This window comes from Sus scrofa, chromosome 1 (genome assembly GCF_054392235.1).
Source record: "Sus scrofa isolate SSC_HxYL_T2T_F1_AM1 chromosome 1, Sscrofa_HxYL_maternal_Yorkshire_Landrace_v2.0, whole genome shotgun sequence".
Taxonomy (NCBI): domain Eukaryota; kingdom Metazoa; phylum Chordata; class Mammalia; order Artiodactyla; family Suidae; genus Sus; species Sus scrofa.
The window spans coordinates 66,677,508-66,692,444 of NC_139383.1; the positions used below are offsets into that span (position 1 = coordinate 66,677,508).

General features: G+C 50.0%; 1 protein-coding gene across 1 annotated transcript; it reads left to right on the forward strand.

Moving 5' to 3' along the window:
- Nucleotides 1-6,426: 6,426 nt before the first annotated feature.
- Nucleotides 6,427-14,662, forward strand: PRDM13 (PR/SET domain 13). The gene is made up of 4 exons (XM_085016654.1): nucleotides 6,427-6,702; nucleotides 8,179-8,317; nucleotides 8,597-8,717; nucleotides 12,151-14,662. Exons 1-4 carry the CDS (start codon nucleotides 6,536-6,538, stop codon nucleotides 13,881-13,883), a joined length of 2,160 nt encoding a protein of 719 aa, XP_084872780.1. The 5' UTR covers nucleotides 6,427-6,535; the 3' UTR covers nucleotides 13,884-14,662.
- Nucleotides 14,663-14,937: the final 275 nt, after the last annotated feature.

Below are 14,937 nucleotides of genomic sequence, written 5' to 3' on the forward strand. Positions count from 1 at the left end.
GCCTTGCTCAGTGGGTTAAGGATCTGGCATTGCGGTGAGCTGTGGTGTAGGTCAAAGACATAGCTCGGATCTGGCTTTGCTGTGGCTGTGGCATAGGCTGGTAGCCATAGCTCTGATTCGACCCCTAGACCTCCATATGCCACAGATGCGGCCCTAGAAAGACAAAAAAAAAAAAAAAAAAAGCACCCTTTATAACCTTATCTAATTTTCATGTTGTGATCATGTGTATAATTAAAAGGCTTACTGAATGTGAATCCCTACTGTAAAATGAAGTCCCTACATTCTTTCAGGAAAAGAAAAGGTATTATCAGTTCGTCATGGACATGAGCAGGAATAACACGAGTGATGTCATCCCATTTTAAATGAGACAAACACAGTATCAGTGGTGACATTAAGATAGTACACAGGATCCTACTAGTGAACCTACTAATTATTATTCAGAGATGCTGATTATGAACTGAATTTGATCTTAGTTGTGATATGAGCTGGGTATTATTATTGCTTATTCCTGTTGCTATCATAATGACCACTTAATGAACATCTATCACTCACAAGTGGTTCGAGGGATTATACAGGTACCTGCCAGAACAGCTTCTTCCCTTTATACACTACTGGGTCATGGGTTAAGGGAAAATTCTGTGCCTCCTGAATGTAGATATACATGTTCTTTCTTCATGAGGTGGGCCCATCTGGGAAGAAAGGAAGGTTTTAGATCCATGGAGGAGCTGAAGAAAAAAAAAATGTTTGACTCATGGCTCACTCTGCCCAGAATCATTCTTGTAATTGGAGAGTTCACCTTTCCACCAGGCAGAGAGGGGAAGGGGACCCTAGAAATACTGAGTTTGGGAACCTAATTTTGAGTAGAAATTTATTACAAAACTCACTTGCTATTACTCCTTTTCTAGATCCACACATTAACTTCCTTTTCTTTTCTCCCTCTTTTTCCCCCTCTTGTCCTATATGCACCTTAAAAAAATTAGATCTCGGGAGTTCCCGTCGTGGTGCAGTGGTTAATGAATCCGACTAGGAACCATGAGGTTGTGGGTTCGGTCCCTGCCCTTGCTCAATGGGTTAACGATCCCGCGTTGCAGTGAACTGTGGTGTAGGTTGCAGATGCGGCTCGGATTCTGCGTTGCTGTTGCTGTGGCTCTGGCGTAGGCCGGAGGCTACAGCTCCGATTGGACCCCTAGCATGGGAACCTCCATATGCCGCAGGAGCGGCCCAAGAAATAGCAAAAAAGACAAAAAAAAAAAATAGATCTCAAAATAACTTTTAATTGGAAACACATTCTTATGATACCAAAAAGAAACCAAAAGTGAGAAGTCCCCACCTGTCCCTGAGCTTAGACACGCGGCATCTCCTATTTCTCAGGAAACCTAACGCAGGATGATATAAACAAATCAACTGGATTTAAACAAATAATCCCCAAGTGGATTTAGACAAATGAAGAGAAAAACAAGGAAATCCAGATAATCCGAGTTCTCCTTCACACTTCTTTTGTTTAGTGGTCACCTGTCATTTCTATCTTCCCTGATCTTCTGGGGCTAGATGAGGCTGTCACTGCTTTCTGCTTAAACAGTCCCATACTCAGTTCAGTCTGATTTCCAGCTTTCATAAGACCTTGTCTCCTTCAGCTCAGAAACCTAGAAGCCACTTGGAAGTGGATATTTACAAGAGATTATACATCTATACACACATCTGAATGTATAGGAATACTCATCATTATGTGCTTGTGTTATAACATAACATAACATAACACAAACACACACACACACCAGGAAATATTTTTTTGACTTATTTGGGTGTGAAGTTCTCTTTAACATACAAAAGAAGACACTTTTGTTTCTTTTGACTTTTTCCCCTAATGCAAATACTAAATTGTTCTTATTATTGTCCCAAGAGAGGGTATGTTCTTTGGGGGTGGGGATGGGAGGCAGAGATAAAGAAAAAGAAAGCCCAGCTCTTCAAGACGGAGGGTAAAGGGAAAGGGGAGGGGGACGTCTGGGAATCTCAAGAACATCTTTATTTCGCCTTTTAACTCTCCGCCTTTCTGATTAAAGAGTTCAGACTGGCTCCCCCGCCCGCGTTCAATTATCTCCTAGCATCTTTTCTCAGAAGCTGTCACCACCACTTGCTGAACCACAGCCCCACCGTGAGCTATTAGCTCGGTTCTTTTCCGTTTGCTTTTCTTTCCTCAGTTTCTCCCGGCAAGCTTTATAAATCTCCCTTGGAGGAGGAGTGTCCAAGCGGGTGGAAGTCTGAACACAATGCAACCTGAGAATTTCTGTCACTCTCTGCATATGCTCCTAAGTGCTTTAATCCCAATTAGGGGCGGCTGACACACGGTCCTATTCATTCCCATCAGCTCTTGAATACATTTGCCTAGAAATGAACTTCACAAATAGAGGCGCTCCTAAATGTGCCCAACAGCAAGGAAAATCGAATTGAGTGCGGGCTCTTTCGGCAGTGGCCGGCAGAGGAGCGTTGAATGTGAAGGTGCCCCAGACATTGCAATTCAGCAACACGCTCGCTGACTTTTCTTTGCACCATGTCAACCGAAAGAACCAAGAAATAAGTTGGGGAACTCCGGTTAAAAGGCAACTTGAGAGGGACTCTGAATACTTTTATTGAGCCGCTTCCAATGAAGGACTTAAAAAACAACAACAAAAAAGGCACCACAAAACCCACCAGCGGCGTCCCGGCTACGTCGTGGGCGCGCGTTTGGAGCCGCTCCGCTGCGGTGCATCCACCGGCCTCGCAATTAAGAGGAAAATGGCCCCGTCGCCGACGTGTCATCTGGTGGCGTTCCCAGAGCCCGTCGCCGCCGCCCTATTCAGACCTGGCCTTAATGTCCCACCCGCGCCTCGGGGGCCGCGCAGCTGGTCCACACTGACCCGTCCGCCCGGCCGGCGCGGACACCCTGCGGGCGGGCGAGGGGGCGCGGCCCCCTCCACCTCCGGCCCAAACTCGACGGAGTCCCCAGGCATCTGCCACCCCCGCGGTATTGCCTGGGGTCCCTAACCCCGCGCGTTCCCCCTATGCCAAGGTTCCGGACTCTGCGGGCCTGCCGGAGTGAGGTTGGTGACTCCCAACATCCGGATCCTCAAGGCCAAGGGCCACGGAGTAGCCGACTTGCGGCCCCCGCCCCCACCGCCCCCGGAAATCTGAAGACTAGGGATTTGAGCCCCGGAGACCCGCAGCTCAGCGCGAGGTCCTACCCGGGCTTTTTTTCTCTAGGCGGAGCCCAGCCGGGTCACACGTGCGCGGCGCGGTCAGCGTTTCTAGTCCGGCGCTCGGACGCCACCAGGCGCTGGCAGGGGCCGCCGCCAGGCGCAGCCAAGCTGAGCTCAGCGGCTCGGTGGGGGTCGGCCCCTAGCGGTCCCAGGCTGCGGTTCTTCCGCGCCCACACCTGGTTAAGGAAAACCTGTTACCGGGGAGGCGGACTTGATCTCGTAGTTCCGCCGTGGGCAGCGAGCAGGGCAGCCTCCAAATCCTGCCTGGCCCTGCACCTCGGTGCAGAAGGGATTTCGCTTTAACAGGGCCTCTGGACGCCCATTTTCAGTCCATAAAAAAGCCGAGTGGAATGTTTTGATTGAGTCTCAACATTGTCTTTGACTAAGGCTGAGACCATGTAATTAATGTGTCTTTTTAATAAGGGACAATACGGCCGTTCAAGCTATTTAATTTCATTTAATTTTCCATCCCATTTGCTGCACAGCCCGCTTTTACTTTTAACACCCAGGCTTTCACGGCCCATCTTGCTCCACTGGGCACATTAGATTGGTTTCACCCTTGCTTTTTAGGGGAGGAAAAATAAAAGAAAATGTGTTCCTTTCCTCCTTTGTGGACAATTTATTTCACTTGGGGAACTTCAACTCTGAGCCACAGGACAGAATAAAACTGGGCGAGCTGGTGTGAATGCCTCTGGCGCAGTCCCTTTCTTCTCGAGGGGCTGGGAACCAGCCACAATTGGCTATATTAATAAATAACTTTCCTCACAGTCGGCCTTTACATGGTCCTATTGATAAAATTGTTCGCGTGTCGTTCACGCTTTTTCACTCATTAAGGAGGGCCGGGGAGGAGCCCCAAACTCAGGCCTCACGCTCGCCCCTTCCCGCTCGCAGTGCTGGTAATTTAAACTGAGTGTCATCCCGGAGTCGGAGTCGCCAGGCCAGAGGTTAGAGGGACATGTTCATGGCTTAAATTTATTGCCCTCCACTCTTCGGAGCGGCTTCCTCTCCTCCTCCCCTCCCCCTGCTTTTGCCATTCATGGGCCGCTGGATCAAAGGCTCCCTCCTCTCCGTCGAGGGCAGCCTTCCTGGCCCAAAGAGGGGCAGTTGGAAGGTTAAGAAGGAAAAAAAAACAAAAAACAAAAAACAAAAAAAACATCAGTAGCATCTCCTTCAGAAAGTGGCGCTGGACACGGTGTGGATGCACGGATAGAGCGACCGCAGCATTTGGCGGCCCAGCCCAGTCTAGCGGCTCTCTTTTCCGCCCCAACTGCACGTCTACACAGGCCTTGGAGTTAAGATCGTCCATCCCTGTATCACCACACTGTCTGACTTGAGAGGAGTAGACTTGAGACCCTTGACCTGGCCTGACCTGGCCCTGTTACACAAATCGCGAGTTTCGGAGCGTCCTAAATTCATGCACCTTATAGATCATTGCTAAGGACCTTCACACAAATCCTAGTGAACAGCGGGGTGGATGCCAAGAATCTGCATCACCATTCCCATTTCACGGATTAGGAGATTGAGGCTCTGAAGTAATACCCAAAGATGCTCCGACTCTTGAGTGACAGAGCTGACTGAACGACGTTGAGTCTCCTGACATTGTCCAGTATTTCCAACGCAGGTCTCCATCGAAGGGTACCACAGGAGCTTCTCTGCGGGCCTTGTGGGACAATCTAAATTACAGGTGTCGCCACCTTGCGTATTGTTTCTGTCATTAATCAGTGTCATCCCTGCCAGCGGCCAAAGAACCGCAAGGCCCAGGGGCAGAGGTGGGTGGAGATTGTGGCGTGTCTGTAGCAGGGAGTCCTGCTGGTTGGGCCTCCAACACCAGACCCGAACCCGGAGCCACTCAAGCCTCTCTTGAAATACTGGTCAGTAAGATTTGGGGAGCAGCGCTCGGGTCGAGCAGCGCATGGCAGGTGCAAGCAGAATTGTCACAAATATCTAATAAACTCGATCACTCGGCTATCTTATGAAAATAAATGTCCTCACATGAAATCAGAGGTATCCCCTAGAAGAAAATGAGGAGCATTCTGGTTTAACTACGAAGTACCCAGTCTCCCAGCTTATGAGCTGGGCTAAAGGAAGGAGTTATCAGGAGTTATCAGCACCCACCCTGCCCTCTCTTCTGTGACTTTTGTTAAAGTGCTTTAAAAAAAAAAACTTTTTTTTTTTTTTTTGGTTATTGGGAAATTAGCCCCAAGGAATTCTTCCTCGTTTTAAACTTAAAGGCAAATTATGACTTGAGTCGGCTGGTTGGCCTGTGGGGAGATGTGCTTAAAACCCAAAGGCAGACCCCCTCTTCAATCCTCCAGTGCGGTCAGGGCACGCGATCCCCCCCGCAAGGCTCGGCCCTGCGGCCGCTTCCCATTCTCCAGATAAAGTGCGGGCCGGGGGTGCACCCGGGAGCAGAGATGCACAGCTGACCTCGTCTCCCCAAACTGGTCCCCACCCTTCATATTTCGTGGAGAAATTGGACAGAAGGAACGATAAAGCGGTTCTAAATAGACGACTGGCCTGAACCCAATCCCCTGAAATGGTAATATGGTCGTTATTTAAAAAGTGTAGGTATTTTCTGGTGTTTTCCCATCAAGTACCTGCCTAATTTCTGTATGGCACACGCCAGAAATCAATAGAAGTTAACAAGTCCTCCAAACAGTCCCCATCTCTTTGTTTAATGTCCTTTACAATAAAGCCAAGGGGAGAGAATTAAAAATCTTTGAAGTAGACCAAGGCTCAAAGGAATCAGCCAAGTAGACTTAAAGTAGTCACTTATTTCCCAAAACTGGTTTGTCGGTGAACAATAAAAGGAAGTAAAATTTATGGAGAAATTATACAGTGGATTTGTCACTTAAAATATCGTAACTGTCTCGAGGACAATACCCCATGCTGAGGATTAATGGTCCCGCCGGACCTTTGATTCACCAGCGCCTTTTCTTCGCCCTTGACAAATTGGATTTTTAGGAATGGGAAGGTCGCCTGGACCATTGTGCGCCAGCCATTCAGAGGCCTCGATTATGCAGGGGGCTGAGGGAACCACTCCATGTGACCCTCTCGGGTGGGACTCTGCAGCTGCTCCACAGCGCAACTCTCTCACCAAACTCCGCGCCCTTGCGTTCACCGTGCCAAAAGGCGCCCGCCCAGATTGAAAAGGCGCAGTGCATGCCCTGCCGCGTCACTCCGCGGGCGGAGGACGCACGTCGGGGCGCGGCTAGCGGGTTCTCGGGCGGCTCGGGATCCGTCACTCGCGCCCCGCGGAGGCTCCGGTACGCCCGAACGCCTGCCTGGCGGCGGCGGCAGCAATGCACGGAGCCGCCCGCGCTCAGGCCACCAGCGTGAGTGCCGATTGCTGCATCCCGGCCGGCCTGCGCCTCGGGCCGGTGCCCGGGACCTTCAAGCTGGGCAAGTACCTGTCAGACCGCAGGGAACCTGGGCCCAAGAAAAAGGTATTAGCTATTCCGACCTCAGCCCTCTGCCTTTCGCCTCCCCTTTGCCCCGGCCCAGGAAAAGGGTAAATAGGGCTAGGGGAGGGGAAGGGTGATTACCGTTACCTGACAGTTGTGCCAGGTGCAAGGGGATTCCGATCATTCCTCACAAATCGCATTAACAGAGAGCTGGGCATGGGCCGGGCTAGGGGAGAGGATGTGGCTGAGGGGGACAGCCTCTGGGTAGGGTGCATGGGTCTCTTTATGTGCCAGGATCACTCCGAACCCGGCGTTTTCCTCACAGCGCTGGTGTCTCCTTCCCAGAGGTGGACCTCCATACCCCTTCCCATCTCTCTTGGCAAATATACTTTTTCTCTGTTATACAACGCAAAGGCGTTGAGGATTTTTTTTTTTTACCTCTGCCCCCCAATAAACTAACTTGAGGCTTAAATTTACCTTCAAATAATTTAATATCATCGCCTCTGAAAAAATTATCCTTAGGAAACTCTTAGTTCCTAGAACCTCCCCAGGTGTTTCTTTCCGCGGTGTCTGCTTGCAGATTTGGGATGAGTGGAGAGAGGTCGCGCCAGGTGGTGGCTCTGACGCGGGCTTCGGGGCGAGGAGAGCCCACCCGCGTGGGGTGCCGGGGAGGGGCGCCTGCGGCCGGGCTCGGAGGGGCCAGGATCGCAGCTGGGAGGCGTCGGGGCCAACCCGTCAGCTCCAACTCCCCAAACAGCATCTCGACCCTTGACCAGAGAAAGGTTCTGACAGGCCCCCGCCTTCCCTGAGGCATCCCAGCGGGCGAAGGTCGGTCAACCCGCACCGGGAATGAAGTCCGGTGGCTGGGAGAGGGGGGGAATGGGAAGAGGACCTTTAGCTTAGAGCGTTCTAGTACGGAATGCTCTGGAGGCCCCGCCGGCGGGACCTGCATCTGGCTCATCACGGAATCGTCCCCTTCCCTTGCGGACTAAAGCCCAGCTCGCCGCGCACCACGCCTCCTTCTGTAAACGCGCTCTAATTGCTTTTAAATGGCCGGTCGGCCAGAGGCCGCTTTGTTCAGACACTTTCGCCGCGGGGCTCACGGGCACCTCCGCACATCGTCTTGGTGTCGCAAGAATGGGTAGGAAAGAGCGGGTGCGGGACACCCTGCGTTCTCGGACTGACTTCGTAATGTCTCTGTCCTGGTATCGGGGCTGCTTTCAGAGTCCCGAGAGGGAAAGCTGAGGTGGGGGGCAGGGAACGTCTTGGTACGAGTTGCGCGCTGGCGCTGGGGAGGATGCTTTCACTGCCCTTCTTGTCGCAGTTAGACAAGACGGGGGGACTGTTATACGTGCCAGCCTCTCCTCTTCCTCCCTCCCCCAAGCAAGGGTCATAAGGACTTACCCCCCCCCCCCAGCAGCCCACAGCGATCTGGCCAAAGCGAACACGACCATTTTTGTGAGTCGGGTGGGGTGGAAGCTACGCTTTCCCTCTCGGTTGTGGGCCTGGTCGTGGCGTGGGGGAGAACGACCACTGCTTGTGTTGCAGGTGCGCATGGTGAGAGGGGAGCTGGTGGACGAGTCCGGGGGCTCCCCCCTGGAGTGGATAGGGTTAATCCGGGCAGCCAGGAACCCCCAGGAACAGACTCTCGAAGCTATTGCAGATTTACCCGGAGGACAGGTACTGTGGGCTCCCCCCCCCCCCAATTCTACCTACCAAACTGGCATTGAGGCGGCCACCAATATCAAAAGCAAAGCACTTTAGCTAGAGGTCTCATTTAAAAGTCCCCAAACCCTATAAGGTAGCTACTATTATTTTTCTCCTTTGGAGATCCAGAGAGGCCCGATAGCTTTTCCAGCGTCACACAGTTTCAGAGCAGGAATCGAATCTTTCCTCTCAGTTGTTTTTTGACTGATTACCCAGGAAATGACAGCAAGCTGTCCTGTTCCTTGGTCTCAGATCTTCTACCGAGCACTTCGAGACGTCCAGCCGGGGGAGGAGTTGACTGTGTGGTATTCCAACTCCTTGGCGCAGTGGTTTGACATCCCCACGATTGCAACTCCGACGCACGACGAGAAAGGTACCACCTCTGAGAAGGCCTCCTGGACAGGGCGGCTGGGCGAAGGTCCAGCCTTCCTCTGGTCTTTGGGCGAGTCCCCAGACTTGGAGGGCCTTTTTCTTGCGTTGTGTAAAACTGAATTCACGCTCCCTGTCGGATTAGGCAGAGACTACGTCACCACTACTTGAAATAAACAGTAAATGATAACAACAGACAATCATAATCTGGCTTGAGGGTGGTAGGGAAAAAAATACACTTCATGAATTTCATGGGGGTCATCCTTTCCAATTGCATGCCCAAAGAAATAGTTTCTTACTCACTTAAGAATCAATAAAGATGCCCAAAACATGTTACTAGAGAAACCACATCATAAGCTCCAAAAAGTGTAACTCAAACCTGGAATGCTTTTAGAAACTGGAGGGGCATCTCTTCACTGGTTTGGAGAAGAGTAATGTACTTCTACAGCACTTTAGATTCATTACGGTGCTTACAGCTGGTCAGTTGGCAGGTACTGAGGCCCTACCATTTAAATGGTATTTATTCATTTCCCCCTCCCTACTTAAATTGAAACTGGGATGTATCCCAGTTTCTTCTCAGATTTATTTGATCCCTTCCAAAGCCCAGAGCGGATTTATGCAAATTAAGGTGCAGGAACTAAAGAGAAAAACATTTTCAAACCTTCCCTAGAACACTGAGGAACACTTCCTGTGGAAAAAAGCTGGGAGGAGCTAAAATAGTTACCATCTTGAGTCTCTCATTAATGTGCACTGCTTCCATGACTTTCTCTTTTCTATGTCAGTTGTTTTAGTTTGTAATTTCTCCTAAAGACACAGTTATAAAGTCAACCTCATGAATGCTGTGAAATATTTTAACATGTTCTCCTGAACTGCCTGCTCAGTCTCATTTCTCTAGAAATTGTGTTGAAGAAATGAAGTATGGGAATTTTAAAACACTTAATGAATAAGAGAGGATGAAGTTTATTCAAAATGATGAATCAGTTCACTTCACAGTATCACTATCTTCTGTTGAGTAGTTCTCTGAATTTGTGGGTAGATTTGAATGTACAGAGTTCGTAAGTAATTATCCTAGTTTGCTCCTTGCATCACATTACATTCTGTCAACTTCTTCCAGTAAAGAGCAACATAACAAAAGCCCCACAGTGGAGAACTCTCAAATTTGCTATCACAGAACAATTCCAAGGATGACCGGCCTTTGGGAACCAGGAATTTCTACACAGAACACCCTTCCTTAGATGTTCTCAAATAGTATCAAAGCAACTTGTTTGAGTGGTTGCCCTTATGTTTTCAGTTCAGTCAATGGAGCTTATAAACATCACATGGTCACAAATATCAAAAGAGACACCATTTTCCTTTCGGGGAATGTGTGGGTTATTTTGAACCCTGACTTCCCAAGCTTTGAGATGCTTGAAATCTTGATCACTTTAGACTTATATGCAGGAGAAGAGGCAAAAATCACTTATAAGGTATGTATGATACTTTTGGCATAAGCTGAATTTTGGAGTCCAGATACCATGTCAGTTGGTTAGGATAAACTAAAAAACAAATATAGTTAAACGGAAAACACGTATTTGCTTAAACTTTGAAAAGAGGAAGAAATAAGTAGGGATGGCTGCTATTCTTCCAACATTGACTATCCCTAGTGAGTTTCAATTCCATAGTAAGATTAGGGAAAATACTGACCCTTTGTTTTTGGATCAAAGCTTACTTGGCTTTGCACTGAGCTGAGTCATTCTGGGGCAGCTTCCGAAAATGTTCTCTTTAAAAGGGGGTGATGAGAGGAAGGTTCTGAACTTAGGAGAAAGAAGGTTATTTAAGATATTAAATCAATATACACACCAAGAGAACTCAGAAAGGCCCTTCTTTCTTTTTCTCAAGATTTCTTTTACATGGTTGTTCAATACAAGGTAACAGAAATATTGAGATGATTTTAATCTCAGTATTCCATAAACAGTTAGGATAGGGCACATAGACAAATCCTTTCCCTCTTTTTTTTCTTTTGGTAATCCCGTGGCTTCAGCTGGACTAAATTGCCCCTCACTTGAAATTCCACCTTAGTTATCTGAGAGGACTACTTGCTTTATGCAAATGCACAAGTAAAGTACTTGGAGGGATAAAGATCTGAAATCCACCCCCCACCTTGTTTCTATAGTACTGTTTTAGAAATTTAAGCTGCTTGTGTGCAAGGAGGAAATATTTAACTTTTCCATTACATTTAATGAAAATTTACTTTGGATACTTCCTTGTAGCTCAACTAACTTCTTTCTCACATTTTCCCCTTCAGTACTATCAATCAGCCATACATTTTAAAAGAAACCCAATTGCAAGCTTCCTGTTCTCTGTAGCTTCTGAGTGAAATTAACTTCTGAGTGAAATTAACTTCTGCCATGTGATCGAAATCTGTTTCATATATGAGTCTTTTGATTGTATTCACAGACTACCTAGCAAAATTAAAAACAACTAATGTTAATAATATTAAACACAAAAAGGTTTGATACCAAAAGAATGTTTATAGTTCTTGATATAGAACTGTGCACTTATTAAAGGCTGAGTATATTATTCATGTATATATATACACACACGTACATTTACCATATATATTTTCCAAGGACTTAATTAAACTTGGATTTGTGCCACTACCTAGGAGTTAATTAATTGCCAGGCAAAACAACTCACAAGATAATGCAATATCATCCTTCTGTTTTTAGAATATAAGGACATAGGACTTTTAATTTTCTCCCATCAAATTAAATGGGGTTAAAGAGGAAATAAATATACAAATAATTTTGAAGAACAGCAAATCATAGTCCCTATGTGGTCCTTCAGTTGGTCACGCTCCAGGAAAACCTCAGGCAAAGTGCTTAAGGCTGGAAGGGGGTGGGGAGAGTAGTTATTGGACATAAAAGACATTGTTCTATGAAAAGGAATGATTACATATGGCCCATACATACAGGATATTGTCTCTCTTGGTAATGAGGCGCTCACGACCATTAGATTGGCCTTTGTTCAGTTTATCCAAACTCCTTGACATACGCCACCTATTCTGCAAACCCAACAGATGGGCCCAGGCACTGCAAAGCCCCAACACTTGATTTAAAGCAACAGCTGCTCGCAGCCTTTTCCGGGCCATCCTGCCTGAGCACTACACTTCCCAACGAAGATTTGCTCGGGTGGTCCGGAGGATGTCTTCGTTGGAAAGGCCCAGGTCACTCCTCTTGGCTTCTCAGAAGATGGATATGGTTACAAAGTTGGCCATTTGGGGCTTTTCGGGGTCCTTGGGCAGAGGGGGGCTACCGAACTCATTCGTCGGAACACAAGAATACTTTTTTTCGCCACACTGCTGGTCAAAACTTGGGCTTTGCCTTGGCTGTGCTGGCGCTTTCTTTCTCTCTCGCTTGCCTCTCACCGAGTTGCTTTTTTTACTCTTTCTCGCTCAGGGGAGGAGCGCTACATTTGCTGGTACTGCTGGAGGACGTTTAGATACCCCAACAGCCTTAAGGCGCACCTACGTTTCCACTGTGTGCTCAGCAGCAGCGCGGGCCGCGCCTACTTGCACCAAGAGCACGCGGCTCGCCAAGGCGCTGCCCCCGCAGCGGATGGCCTTCACCTCTCCCCGAAACTCCCCGCGCCAGACTTCGCCGCGGCCGCACCAGTGGGCACTCTGCGGCCCCACTCGCAGGCCCCACCCGCCCTCCAGGTTTTCGGAGCGCGGGAGAGCATCAAGCGCGAGGCCTCCTCTGCGCCCTTGGTCACCCCGCCGCCCCCGTCTAAGTGGGGGCAGTCCAAGAAAGGCAAGGAGCAGCCAGACCGCGCCGTGGACATGAGTGGGGCCGCCCGGGGACAAGGCCACTTTCTTGGCATCGTGGGCAGTTCCCCGGCGGGGGCCGGCAGCTTGGCTTTGTACCCCGGCGTGCGCTCGGCTTTCAAGCCCGCTGGCTCGGCCAGGATAGCCGCTGCCGCGCATGGCGACCTCTACCGGGAAGAGGGCGGCGGCAAACCGGGGGCCGGCCAGGCCTTAAGCAGGCTGCTGGGCGGGGGCAGGGCGGGCGGACGCCTGGGAAGCGGGGAGAACCCGGCGGCGGCAGGCGCGGGCCACCACCATCACCACCACGCGCACCACCACCACCACCACCCCAAGTGCCTGCTCGCGGGGGATCCTCAGCCGCCGCCGCCGCCTCCGGGGCTGCCCTGCTCTGGGGCTCTACGCGGCTTCCCTCTGCTCCCTGGTCCCCCGGAGGAGGCGTCGGCTTTCAAGCACGTGGAGCGCGCGCCGCACACCGCCGTAGCGCTGCCAGGAGCGCGTTACGCGCAGCTGCCCCCTGCGACTGGGCTACCCCTCGAACGCTGCGCCCTGCCCGCCCTTGACGCGGGCGGCGTCAAAGGCTACCCAGGTGGCGAGTGCAGCCACCTGCCTGCGGTTATGCCGGCCTTTACTGTCTACAACGGGGAGCTACTGTACGGCTCACCGGCCGCCGCTGCTTATTACCCGCTCAAACTGCACTTCGGCGGGCTGCTCAAGTATCCGGAATCCCTCTCCTATTTCAGCGGGCCCACAGCGGCCGCTCTAAGTCCGGCTGAGCTAGGCTCCCTGGCTAGCATCGACCGAGAGATCGCCATGCACACACAGCAACTGTCGGAGATGGCGGCCGGGAAAGGCCGCGGCCGCCTGGACGCAGGAACGCTGACGCCGGCCGTGGTGGCGGCGGGTGGCGCTGGGGGTGGTGCCGGCGGGGGCAGCGGCGCGGGCAAGCCCAAGACGGGCCACCTGTGCCTCTACTGTGGCAAACTGTACTCACGCAAGTATGGGCTCAAGATCCACATGCGGACGCACACTGGCTACAAGCCGCTCAAGTGCAAAGTGTGCCTGCGGCCCTTTGGCGACCCCAGCAATCTCAACAAGCACATCCGGCTGCACGCTGAGGGCAACACGCCCTACCGCTGCGAGTTCTGCGGCAAGGTTTTGGTGCGCCGCCGGGACCTGGAGCGCCACGTCAAGTCCCGTCACCCCGGCCAGAGCCTGCTCGCCAAGGCGATTGACGGCCCCGGCGCGGAGCCTGACTACCCGCCCGAGCCGGGGGAGCCCAAGAGTGACAACGACAGCGACGTGGACGTCTGCTTCACTGACGACCAGAGCGACCCTGAGGCCAGGGGTAGTGGAGAGCGCGACTAGAAACGAGTGTTCCGGGGAAGGGGTGTGTGCACCGACAGGGACAGAGAGAAGTGAGGGTTCTGTTCTGGGAGAAGAGGGGCTCCTGGTGGTGAGAAGGACCCAGGGGACAAAACCGTTTTTTTTTTTTTTTTTTTTTTTTTAATTTTGGTCGGGTGTCAGATTTGGAATAGGGAGAGGTCCCACGTCTGATGCTGAAATCCCGAGCAAAGATTTAGAAGTGGTTTAAAGAAATACCGCCTTCTGAGCATCCCAAGGGCGGCGGGTCCCAGTGCGCTCAAGGCCTCTGTACTCCCCGGATAGGCTTTCCCCCAACCCAGGTGGTTTGCTCACGAGGTTTAGGATCACATTAATGTGAAGTCACAGCGCCCGCGAGAGCGCTGGTTTTAACTGCCACGTATTTTTAAATTGTTCTTTTCTGTGGAGAAAATTGTGCCTTTTGAAACGATGTTTTGTGTGTGTATTTTACATTAGCATTTCACTGCATAGGCAAAACAGTAGCCACAATTCGGTAGATGTGACATCCATACACTTGTTTCCATTTCATCTGTTCTCCTGTCAAAGACTACGCCTTGCTGCATTGAATATATAGTGGTAGCAGGTGTACAAATTGGTCAAGTTGCAATTATTTATAAGAGAATAATGACAAATGTAAAATACCTAAAGCATGAATCTAAGAGCACGCAATATATAATTTTAAGAAAATGTCCTATTTGGTAGAGTACAAATGTGATATATGTTGTTTTATAATGAATGATGTACAGTGGATTCAGTATTTTGGTCTTGGTTCCCGTTTGTGCAATCTTTAATAAAAATAAAGATAAAAATGAGAATTTGTTCACTTAGCAATTTCAATTTTGGCAGATCTTTTAAAAAATAGTTTAATTTGAAAGCAGGTTTTCAAGGAGACTCCAAAATACCATAAATCAGAGGACACCTGACAACTGATTGTTCAGTAAATAAATGTTAAGTAGTGTTGTAATAGAGAAACATACCATTTTCAATATGTGCTCCCAGATAGCAGGCAAAACAATTGTTTTCTGAAATCACTCTTAAT